The sequence below is a fragment of the Phacochoerus africanus genome, chromosome 6, assembly GCF_016906955.1.
Source record: "Phacochoerus africanus isolate WHEZ1 chromosome 6, ROS_Pafr_v1, whole genome shotgun sequence".
Classification (NCBI taxonomy): Eukaryota; Metazoa; Chordata; class Mammalia; order Artiodactyla; family Suidae; genus Phacochoerus; species Phacochoerus africanus.
The window spans coordinates 90174909-90187640 of record NC_062549.1 but is presented as its reverse complement, the minus strand read 5'-3'; the positions used below and the strand labels follow the sequence as shown (position 1 = coordinate 90187640).

The window sequence follows — 12732 nt, the reverse complement described above, 5'->3', positions numbered from 1 at the left end:
AACTGGATAGAGGGAAATTCTTCAGAGCTGAGCAAGGGACACTTACTAAAGGAGTGTGGGGTGGAATCCAAAGAGACTCTGAAATATTAAATATTGATGACAACAGAGAGGGTATTTAGACTGAAACCTCATAGCTCACCTTAGCTTTCCTATTAAAAACAAAAGCAACATATATTTGGGTTTTGAGGGGCTCTCCAGTCTCTTTATGTATTCTTTGCCATTATCTATTGGACCCTGTCCATTTGGCTCTCCCCTTGCTTCTCGCATTTACCCTTCTCTCCTCCACTCACCCCAACCACACTGGCTTCCTCATTCTTCAAACCAGACACTTGCTATTGCCTTAGAGACTTTGTACTTGCTCTCCCCCTTTCTTGAAACACAATTTCTAACATTCCCCTCTCTGCAGAATTCTGCTGCAATGTCATCTCATCAGAGAGCTGTCCTAATCACCATGAGTGAGTAGCAATCTCCGCCCCATCACTCCCTATTGTTTTGCCTTTATTTTTCTTCATAGCATTAGGCTTACTAAAGAATTGTATGTGCATACGTACTTATTACCTTCGCTGCCTTGCACCCCCACAAATAGAGTCTTTGTTTTGGTCATTACTATTTCCATAACAATTATTTGTTGAAAGAATAAAAATTTTTTTGGCTACTGACCCAATGACCCCTTTTCTAGCAATAAAAAGCAAGGTACAGGAGTTCCTGTTTCTCAGTAGCCTAAGAACCCGATGTGGTGTCCATGAGGATGTGCTTTTGATCCCTGGCCTCACTCAGTGGGTTAAGTATCTGGGGTTGCTGCAAGCTGCAGTGTGGGTCACAGATGCGGCTCAGACCTGGTATTGCTGTGGCTGTGGTGTAGACCTCAGCTGCCATTCTCAGAACTTCCGTATGCTACAGGTGCAGACATAAAAAGAGGTGGGAAAAAAAAAAAGCAAGGTAGAAAACTCAGAGCAAGGGAAAGAGGACAGAGGGAACTCTACTGGTCTCTGGGACTTGGTATGGAGCATCCATGGTGTAAACTGATTAAAAAGAAGGAGCAGTTGGCTAACTTTAACTTCATGTTGTTAACAACAAGAGCAAATTTTGCCTAGGTCCACAGCGGGGAGATTCATAGCATGGTTAGTAAAAATGTCCTGAACTAGGGGTCAAGAGACATGGCCTAGTAAAGGATCTCGGAGTTCCCGTTGTGGCGCAGTGGTTAACGAATCTGACTAGGAACCATGAGATTGCGGGTTCGATCCCTGCCCTTGCTCAGTGGGTCAAGGTTCCGGCGTTGCCGTGAGCTGTGGTGTAGGTCGCAGACGCGGCTTGGATCCTGCTTGCTGTGGCTCTTGCGTAGGCTGGCGGCTACAGCTCCGATTAGACCCCTAGCCCGGGAACCTCCATATGCCACAGGAGCGGTTTAAGAAATGGCAAAAAGACAAAAACAAAAACAAAACAAAACAAAAGGGATCTCTATTGCCAACTGGCTAAATAATCTTGACTAAGTCACTTATCTGCTAAACCTCAGGATTCTCATTGGTAAATTAGACTTTTTTTTTTTTGTCTTTTTGCTATTTCTTAGGCCGCTCCCGCGACATATGGAGGTTCCCAGGCTAGGGGTCTAATCGGAGCTATAGCCACCGGCCTACGCCAGAGCCACAGCAACGCAGGATCCGAGCCGCGTCTGCAACCTACACCACAGCTCACAGCAACGCTGGATTGTTAACCCACTGAGCAGGGGCAGGGACCGAACCCGCAACCTCATGGTTCCTAGTTGGATTCGTTAACCACTGCGCCACGACGGGAACTCCTATTTTTGCTAAATTAAATCAAATTCTTCTACCCCTTTGAGGAATTATGAGGATTAAATGATATGGGAGTGCTCTCAAGTGTGTATAGCAACAGGGAAGAACCTAGAGCCACTAACGGGAATCCTGCCATGAGGAGCATCCTCTGTGTACCCCCATATCAGGCACTCTGACTTAGTGATGAAGACCCCAACAGCCTGGGTATGAATCCTGACTCTGCAGGGTTCTAGCCATAAGACCTTGGGAGAGTTAATCACCTCTCTGTGCCTCGGTTTTATCAGCTTCAACTTGAAGCTAATAGGATTATAGTAGCACTTGCTTCATATAAGTGTTATGAGAGTTAAATGAGTTAATATTTGTAAATCTTTTAGAAAAAAGTACCTGGCATATACTAGGCACCATATGTGTTTGTTATGTAGAACAAGAAAGCATTGTCACAGAAACTGAAGTAATACCCAGACATTTCGTGGGAGAAGAGAAGAATATTGGGGCCATGCTAGAGAAGGCCAACAATGAAACTATTCATGGATTGGAAATAACAGCTACTTAAATCCCCTCACTTCTTTACAATACTCCAAATGAGCACTTTTTTTCTTTTTTCTTTTTTTTTTGCTTTTTAGGGTGGCACCCAACGCATACAGAGGTTCCCAGGTTGGGATCAAATTAGAGCTATGGCTGCCGACCTATGCTACAGCCACAGCAAGGCCAGATCCAAGCCGTGTCTGCCACCTACACCACAGCTCACAGCAACACTGGATCCTTAACCCACTAATTGAGGCCAGGGATGGAACCTGCATTCTCATGGATACTAGTTGGATTTGTTTCCTCTGCGCCACAGTGGGAACTTCGTTTTTTTTGTCCCTCCCCCTTTTTTTTTGCACTAGCTAGCCTCCTCTTCCTCTCCTTCCACTCACTGACTTCCATAATATTGCAGACCTGAAGGGTAACTAGAGGTAGCTGTACCCTGTGGCATCCGGAGGAGACATGGTTGTAACCAGTTATTCTGAGTGGAGGGAAGTAGCAGGCAAAGAGGAAGCAAAAGGTAGGCAGCCAGAAGTTTTGTATTATTATCCATGAGGATGGAAAGTCCTTGGTCATGAGGTTTTTAAAAAAGAAAACTACCACCCCCATACAATAGTACGCTATTTTCAGTGGCATTTTTTTTTTTTTTACTTTATGTCATCTTTATTGAGATTTGAGTTGACTTGAATTCACTTCTGCAAAACAAAAACGCACATGAATACACAAATTCTCAAAACAGAGATAGGATACTGACCATCCTTTTTTTTTTTTAATTATCACTACTCTGCTCTATAAGTGTAGAGTCAAGAATTGAGTATAACAAAGGAAATGCAAGTACATAGCTCCACGAATATCGATCCGCCAAATGAATGCTCATGCCTCTTTCTTTTCCACTTTCCACATTGATGAGTCTAGCTATACCCAAACCTATGCATCTGTCCTTCTCTAAGGCTCAAGAGGAGAAAGGGTTGATTTAGGAACTACTTGAGTAGTCCAAGTGACCTAGTGCTGACCTTTGGGCTCCTGTTGTGAAGGCACTCTGGCAGCTTTGTGGGTCTCCACATCTCTAATGATAAATCCAAGCATGTGATAACATCAATAGTAGGGACAATATTTTATTCCACTTCAGCATCAAAGTGGACAAAACCAGCACTGCTTAGTGGTTAAGTCTAAAGATACTGGAGTTCAAATCGTACTTCCTCCACCTTCTGGCTAAACGGCCTCTACTTTTCTGTGTTTCAATGCTTTCATATATAAAATTGAGATATTAATAGTACCCATCCCATAGGATGTTGTGAGGGTTAAATAAGCCAGCAAATGTAGACTACTTAGAGAAAAGCCAGACATGCAGTGATTGCTCCATAAATGGTTAGTTATGATAATTATTAATGGGAGAGAGGAGAAGGGAGCAAGGTGAGGGGCTGAAGAAAGTGAAGCAAGAAAGGGGTGGAGAAAAGGAAGAATCAGAGTGTGAGAGAGAACGAGTAGAGGGAAATGAGCATGGAGCAAAAGTAGTTCTCCCCCAAAGCATAGGCAGCTAGTAGAACACTTGGAGGGCCAGTCAGAGTCACAGTGTTCCTAGCTCATTATGAGACAAATGAGATCAGAACATAAGACTGTGAGTCTCGATTCTTAGAGAAAACTTTTCCAATGTGGAATGGTCATGAGCCTGCAACTCAGATTCCTCTTATTTCAGTGATTTCAATGGGAAAAAAATGTGGATTTCCAACTTCCTTTTCCTACTGCATCTCAGCTGCTTCAACTGCTCTGAATTCCAGGGAAGTGTGTAAATTCAGTGTGGACATCTAAGCCCAGGGTTAAATATCAGGGACCACATTTGCCAGGAATAATGGCAAGAGGGATTTAGGGTACATTTTTGCACTCAGGAAATGCTTGTGCAATAATCTTTAGGAGGCAAACAGATCCATTCGGCAAAGGCAAAAGGCATATGGGAGTACTTCTGGGTTTACTGCTATAAAAACAAGTTCTTACCCCTCATTTATGGGTCCTGGACAAAATGAATATTTCATCCTTGGTTTCCTCTTTCAGAATCCCCAAAGCACACATCTAAGTTCAAACCCCCACCATCTTTTCTCCTGCTCATGTAGCTTGGGTCATCCTAAACAGAGGAGTCTTGCCCAAGATCTTGTTGCAAGGGAGCCCTGGCTCTTCCTAATACCACATGAAAAGCAAGGGTGAAAATCAACAGCATTAGCTAATATTCGCTAATCACTTACTGTATTCAGGTACCATGCCAAGAGCTGTACATGATTTACCACTTGGATTCTCAAAACAATCCTATTGTACTAATAGTTTCCCCATTTTGAAGTCTAAATAACAGTGCTGGGGCCACCTCAAAATATGCCACAATAGCATATTGACGATTTTGAAGTTGCTTGAGAAGCAACCGAAGCAAGAGGAAAACTCTGACTCTTCTCTGTCCCCCTGAAAGCAGAAAATAAACCTCTCACATGAAAGGAACATTTCCTGCCTTTGGAGGTATGAGGACACCCTTATCACTAGAGGGTGATAGAATTGGAGGCAAGAAGCTTATATAAACAAACCTTGTTAATTTAGTTTGCTACTCCAAGCTCAACTCTATTTAGATTCTTCACTAATTGAGCACCCAAAGCCTAAGTTTCTTTGTCCTTTTGATTCTTCACAGATGTATTGTTTCTCTGTCTAAAAAAAGTATAAAGGACCCTTGCTTTGGCCACTTCTTTGGTCCCATTTCATGTGTACACAAATTAAAATTTGTTTCTTCTCTCCTGTAATCTGCTTTGTGTCAATTTTATTATTAAAATTTATTATTAGTCCAACCTCAAGAATTCAAGAGGGGAAAAAAAGGGGGAAATATCTCCCTTCCTGACAACAGGTGGAGTTTATATAACTTTCCCAATATCCTAAAGTTAATAGATGAGTGATTCACTAATTGACTTGACAATTTTGATTTCAGTTTCAGTAGAGGAGGCAGGTGTATCTAAGAGCTGCCTTTTGTTGTAGCATGTGTTGGCTCTTTGAAGAGCATCAAGGATTTGAAAATTAAATGAGTGAAGAGGTCAGAAAAGTATGGACACAAAAAAATATAGCCTTGGCGTTAGAAGAATACATGTCTGTTTCTAGCTCTGCCAATTTCAGGTTGTGAAATTTCAGGTGAATTGTTTAGCCTTAATCTAAGATTATACTTTCCTTGTATGCAATGGGATTAGTAATATCTATCTTGCTTATTTCAATGATTCTAATATGTATCACAAATTGACAGAACATTGTAAATCAGAATCTATAATAGAAAAAGATAAAAATCTTAAAAATACTAATATGTATCACATAAGAATGTAGGCATATAAATTGCAGAATGCTTTGCAAATAAAATGGTATCAAATGCTACCCTGCCTAGCCTTTTTTGGGAAGATTGAGAACATCCCTAGATTTCCAATCAGGTTCTTCTTCCCCCATCTACTTGCATTTTCTACTTGTAAAATGCAGACTATCAGGATGACTATCATAGGCCCCCAAAACTTGACCTGCCTAGTGGTTACAATCTCTATGAAACTTACATTAAAGGAGCCGTAGCTTTAAACTGTCAAGGGAACCAGAGAGACTATAGCCCCGGGGTACTATCTTTTCAGGAAATCCCAACCCACTAGATTATCTGTCTTCTGATTCATACTAGGAATTTGCTAGTGCATTTCCAGAGCTGGTAAGAGACAATGTAAGTAGATTTAGAAATGCCAAACAATTTTTACATAAATAAGACATTTGTTTGAATTCATTGAAATAACATATGCAGTGACAAAACACTTCCTGAGCTGTGTTAATGTTGCATAGTTTTCTCTGTACTAACAAACACCGATATTTGTTTGAATATACTTTGCTGGGAAGCTGTAAGAAAAACAGAATTCTTAGTTCTACTTCCCCGTTTCTTTTTTAAGGACTAATTTATCTGTAAAACAGGAATAATAACCTCTTCCATTTGTTTTAGAGCCTTTGGAGGACAGAAACAGAAACAGCTCTGAATGTGCTTTGAAAATAAAAGGAGCTTATGGAAATGAAGTTTTACGATGACAATTATAGTCATGCATCACTCTAATCTGCTGGAGTAATGAAATATAATTGAGAAGGGTGTATCTCTGTTAAAATGTATAGAACACATTCTAATGCCAAAAAGAAACTGCTTTTAAGTTTTTCAAGGTTTTGGATTACCTATTTATTTGTTGGTTTTCTGGGCAGGTCTACTGTGTGCCGACTCTTCTGAGCAGTAGTGTTTATCTCAGACCTTTAGAGACTGAGTCCAGTCAAAATTCAGAAATATAAACTCTAAAGCCTGAGACATAGGTTTGAACCATAAGTCTTCCCAGGCAGCTGGATTCCTTTTGAGACCCAGGGTGTTTCTGTTAAGCCATCAAAAGGGCATTTCAATGTCTTCCTTAACAACAATTTCTAAAACTTCACAGAAAATTAAGAGGGGACCAGCAAGGGTCAGAACTCACGGGTTTGAAGGCAAAGAAGCAAGATCCATGTGTGGCGATGAGCCATCTTCTTCCAGGGTATAAGTTGCTGAAGATAAGTATAGCACTCTTCCAGCAGAAAACGTCTGTTTCAGTTCAATTTTCTTGTGGGTTTTAAACCCACGACGAAGAAAGGAAGTATGACTTAACTGGTGAAGGGTGCGTTAACTTATTCTTCCCTATTGCATAAAGTGCCCAGCATTAATTAATTATTCAACAAATATTTATTGAAAGCCTACTCGGTGCCAGGCACTCTTCTGGGCACAGGCGTTATAAAGAGTGACAAAGCAATTGATCTCCCTCCTTTCATGGAACTCATATTCTTGTTGGGGAGATCAGTAGTTCCAGGTAATGGGTGTGATGGGTGTTGCAAAAGAGAAAGTAAGGGGAACTGGGAGGGCAGTGTGGACATCTAACCCAGGCTAGGATGATGTGGGGAGGCTTTCTGAAAGAAATGACAACAGAACTGAGCCAGTCTGAAGTGTAGGTCTGCCTTATTAGGAGAAACGTGGTAGAGACTAGGGAATAGGAATAATGTGTTAACACTATAGAAGCTTAATAAGTGGTAGCAACTAATATTCAATAATTATAGTCATATGTAATAATAATTACATATAATTTTATTACATAATTATATATAGTTGTATAATTATTCATATTATGTAATATCATATTATGTATAGTAACATGATGCATATGATCAGATAATATATGGTTATTTATGTATATTTATATAAATTATGTATATAATATAATTAATATAGTTATATTATGTTTGAGCTAGATGTAACACAGAACTGTTCTATAATAGAGGCCCCCCCAATCCCTTTTTTTTTTTCTTTTAGGGCTGTACCTGTGGCATACGGAGGTTCCCAGCCTAGGGGTCGAATCGGAGCTGCAGCTGCCTATGCCACAGCCACAGCAACGCAAGATCCAAGACACATACGGAACCTATGCTTCAGCTCACTGTAATGCCAGATCCTTAACCCACTGAGCAAGGCCAGGGATTGAACCTGCAACCTCATGGATACAGGCTGGGTTTGTTAATGCTGAGTCACAATTAGAACTCACCCCCCCCCCAATCCTTCTTAGAAGAATAGCGAGGGCCTTGTGTGCAGTGTTGGGGAATGGGAATGGGAATAAATATTTGGGCCCAGATGCTAAGCTGTTAGAACTTGTACCAGCTGTTTGGGGGAGTGCTGGGAAAGCTGAGGACATAGGCCCTGGGACCTGGGGAAGCAGGACTGTGTGTAGCCTTTCCCACTGAGAGGCATACTCAGCCAACTAGTTCATTTCTAGGTAGCCTGGATTTCTGGAGTCATTCACTGAACAATCCTGCTCATTATTTTCTATATATGCTTATTCAATGTTGAAGATTTGAGTGCCTTTATGTAGATATAGTGAACCTGGAAGCTGAGACCAAAGGAGGATTAAAATAAAAATAAAAATTTCCAAAGTAATGATTTCTTTTCACAAGATTAAATGATATTTTCACATTTTTTAGCAAGCATATCTTTCTGAACTATGTACTTAATACATCTCCCAAACCACACATTTGTCTTGTCTTAGTAGTACAGAGAAGGAAGATAGAAGAAAGAATATCAAGTTGCCAAGAGCTGCTGAAAACCTGACTTTGTTCTTCTCTTTCTCTTCTTCATTCTCTGTAGGAATGTACCTTCTTCTCTTGCATTTAAAACTCTTACGAGACTGAGCAGGATCAAGATGGCAGAGGAGTAAGACATGGGGCTCACCTTCTCCCACAATTGCATTTGGAGTGGATAAGCAATGAGATCCTGCTGTATAGACTGGGAACTATATCTAGTCACTTGTGATGGAAAGTGATGGAGGATAATGTGAGGAAAAGAATATATATATATATATTCTGTATATATAAATATAAAGATATAAATATACAGAATATATATATATATATACATATGGGTCACTTTACTGTACAACAGAAATTGACAGAACATTGTAAATCAACTATAACAGAAAAAAATAAAAATCATAAAAAAACACAAAACCATCTATATGTAGAATCATTCACACGGAACATCTACTGAACACTGGCAGAAGATCTTAGACCTCTAAAAAGTGCAAGAAACCCTCTGCATAACTGGATAGAACAAAAGGAAAAAACAAGAGAAAGGAGAGAGAGAGAAAAGGAATTAGAATAGAACGAGCACTCCTGAACAGGAAGTGTAAAAGAGGAAAGGAATCTGCACCCTGGGAGACCACCTAACTGAGAAGATCAGCCCGGAGGGAGGGGGAACCTCAGAGCCTCCGAGAAAAGCCTAGCAGCTGGACTGAGGAGGGCAAAACAGAGAGAGAGAGCCGCATAGACTGTCAGTACCATTGTCTGGGACACCACATCCTGAGTGGGGACTGGGTGCTGAGACTCAGGCTTCAGAAAATAAGAAAAATATAAGCAGGAGTTCTTGCTCAACTGGATGGGCGCACCCTTGGGAGCACTGGGGATGCAGGTTCAATTCCTGGCATTAACAGTTGGTTAAGGATCTGGTGTTGCCACAGCTGAGGCTTGGGTTGTGACTGTGGCTTGAATCTGATCCCTGGCCTGGAATTCTATATGCCTTGGGGCGGCAAATGAAAAAATACACACACACACACACACACACACACACACACACATAAATGTAAGCAAAATGAAGAAGCACAAGAACCATTCCCGATGAAAAAAACAGGAGAATTCCTCTGAAGGAGCAAACAATGAAACATACTTTTGCAGTCTAACAGACTCCAAGCTCAAAAAGGAGGTAATGAAAATTTTGAAGGAAGTAAGAGCAGTATGAACAGTAATGCAGATTACTTTAGAAAGAAACTAGAGGAGTTCCGTCGTGGCGCAGTGGTTAACGAATCCAACTAGGAACCAGGAGGTTGCAGGTTCGATCCCTGGCCTTGCTCAGTGGGTTAAGGATCCGGCGTTGCTGTGAGCTGTGGTGTAGGTCGCAGAGGGGGCTCGGATCCCCCAATGCTGTGGCTCTGGTGTAGGCCGGCAGCTACGACTCTGATTGGATCCCCAGCCTGGGAACCTCCATATGCTGGGAGCGGCCCAAGAAATGGCAAAAAGACAAACAAAACAAAAAAACGAAAAAACGTGAAAGCAATACGAAAGAGCTATGGCATAATATAAAGCAGGCCAATTCTCAAGATGACAAAAGCTATTCAAACTGAAGCAGAAAGATCAAAAATATGAAATCTTTATGGATCTGACGAAAAGACCTTTGAAACTAGAAATAAATGGAAAGGAATACCTAGTGTTGTGTTGGAAGATTCAATATTGTTAAAATATCAGTTCTCTCCAGGTTGATCTATAAATTCAACCCAATCCCACTCAAATACCAGCAGGCTTTTTTTTTTTTTTTTTAACATTACAAGTCACTTGTTTTATTTAGTATACAGGTTTCTCCATGTACATGTAATAAAAAAAATCCCATAATTATATTAACAAATAAGAATTACAGACATGTAGACTCTGCAATAGCCTGGTTCTTCGTAATCACTCTGATGACTACCATACAATCCAAGAAAACCTGTGGCAAAAACTAAAGTTGAACAGTCCTTCAGTGAGCACAGCCATCCCTCCCCCAATCAAATTCAAGAGTTTACTGGAGTTCCCGTCGTGGCGCAGTGGTTAACGAATCCGACTAGGAACCATGAGGTTGCGGGTTCGATCCCTGCCCTTGCTCAGTGGGTTAAGGATCCGGCGTTGCCGTGAGCTGTGGTGTAGGTTGCAGACGCGGCTCGGATCCTGCGTTGCTGTGGCTCTGGCGTAGGTCGCTGGCTACAGCTCCGATTGGACCCCTAGCCTGGGAATCTGCATATGCCACGGGAGCGGCCCAAGAAATAGCAAAGACCGAAAAAAAAAAAAAAAAGAGTTTACTGAGCTATGGCGAATATAAAAGGGGTGCTTAGTAATTTTGAGAGTAGCAGTTATCAATGCTTCAGCTAATTTAGATAAAGCAGCTCATTCTCTACTGCTATCTTTACCGAATGTATCATGCAATATTAGAAGTTGGAGGAAAAAGAAGTTTCAAGCTCCTCCTATCCCCACTAAATAACGTGATTGCTGATGGGTGTAAGTTTCTTGAAAATGGTGAACATTATTTTTCTGTTTGATAGTGGAGAACGTGTAGAATTTTGTCCTTTGGCACAGAATCTGGCTTAGATGATTTGATAAAAGTTGAGGACTGGGCATGCGATGCAAGTTTTAAACGTGGTCCAGATGTGTCCTACTTGTTCTTTCCATGTATTGATAAAGACACAGCATTCCTTCTCTGGTGGGACTTGAGCTCAGCCAAAACTCAGATTGGGACTCGAACCCATGAGTTGGGACTTGAACCCACCTGCACCTCAGACTGGGACTTGAACCCAAGATCCCTGACTTGGGGGGGGGGGACTGAAACCCACTGTCTTTTAATTAAAACTGCTCACTGATATCAAGCTTTACTGAAGCTCAGTTTCTTTTGTCTCCTAGCAGAACGAATTCAGCAGGAGGCAAAGTGGCAGGCAGAAAGTGAGTTTATTAGTATACTATAATAATGTTGTGAGAGATACAAGCAGGCTGGCAAAGGAATAGCAGCCCAGAGAACAAAGAGTGCTACCCTTTTATAATCAAAGAAAAGATGGGGAGGGGAGAAGCCCACCTTCTTCCTCATTTTTGGGTAAATGTCAAAGCTTATAACATTAGTTCCTCCTTGGACCCTCCATGCTATTTAAATCATATGTATACTAGCAAAGGGGTGGTAAATTATACTCAAATACACTAATTCATCTCAGGTTTCTTTTACCTAGTTTCCTCCCCGTTACACCTATAATTCTGTCTGGGCTACATGCAGAAATGCTATTCTTCAAGGACTGTTAACCCCCTGACTTCGTATAACAATTTTCAGATCCCGTATCTATTGTCTTGTGTTCTAACGATCAGGGTTTGTGGCTTCAGTGTATCTGGCACTTAGATGCACCTGGTCTTCTTTCAAGGTAGTGTAGATTGTTGCTAGGTTACTGGATTCTTTTCTTGCAAAGTCTTAATGACAGTCTCAGACTCCCTCAAATTTCTTTTCTGTCTTTAATCCCCTAGTGGGTTTTTAAACTAACTGTTTAATTATCCTGCTCTGTCCCTATCAATAAGAAACAACAGCATCCCTCCTCTGTTTGTTTTACTCCCAGGGAAATCTGAAGAGTTTCATAGATTTTTTTTTTTTTCCACATCATAAAGAACATACAGGAGTTCCCATCATGGTGCACCGGTAAAAGAATCTGACTAGGAACTATGAGGTTGCGGGTTTGATCCCTGGTCTTGCGCAGTGGGTTAAAGATCTGGTGTTGCCGTGAGCTGTGGTGTAGGTCGCAGACATGGTTTGGATCCTGCATTGCTGTGGCTGTGGTGTAGGCTGGCAGCTGTAGCTCCTATTCAAGCCCTAGCCTGGGAAACTCCATGTGCCATATGTGAGTGTGGTCCTAAAAAGCAAAAGCAAAACAAAAACAAAAACAAAAACAAAACATACAACCAACATTAGATACTGAATTAATTTTTAAAAAAATTTTTGTTTTGTATTGGAATATAGTGGATTTATAATGTGTTAGTTTCAGGTGTACAGCAAACTGGATCAGTTATACATAGACACATATCCATTCTTTTTCAGATTCTTTTCCCATTTAGATTATTATAGAGTATTGAGTAGAGTTCCCTGTGCTATACAGTAGGTTCTTGTTGATTATATATTTTATATATAGTACTGTGTATATATTAATCCAAAACTCCTAATTTATTTCCCCCCCCCCCCCGACAAGACCTCTCCCCTTTGGTAACCATAAGTTTGTTTTTGAAGACTGAGTCTGTTTCTGTTTTATTTTATTTTATTTTATTTTAATTTTTGCCTTTTAGG

The 12732-nt window shown here is 40.9% G+C and overlaps 1 protein-coding gene across 6 annotated transcripts in view; it reads right to left on the bottom strand.

Moving 5' to 3' along the window:
- The window catches only part of LOC125129451 (SLAM family member 5-like), a 32702-nt gene extending 25539 nt beyond the window's left edge, over positions 1–7163 (bottom strand). For 2 of the 6 annotated variants that reach the window (XR_007135478.1, XM_047784148.1), the window contains exon 1: positions 6806–7158. Coding sequence is in view for 3 of the 6 variants with exons in the window: in XM_047784148.1 (XP_047640104.1) it covers positions 6806–6851 (46 nt within the window). In the remaining 3 variants the exon portion in view is untranslated. Of the gene's footprint in view, positions 1–6805 lie in introns of all 6 variants that reach the window. The other 4 variants (XR_007135476.1, XM_047784149.1, XR_007135477.1 and 1 more) reach the window with 3 other exon arrangements.
- Between the last annotated feature and the right edge of the window lie 5569 nt (positions 7164–12732).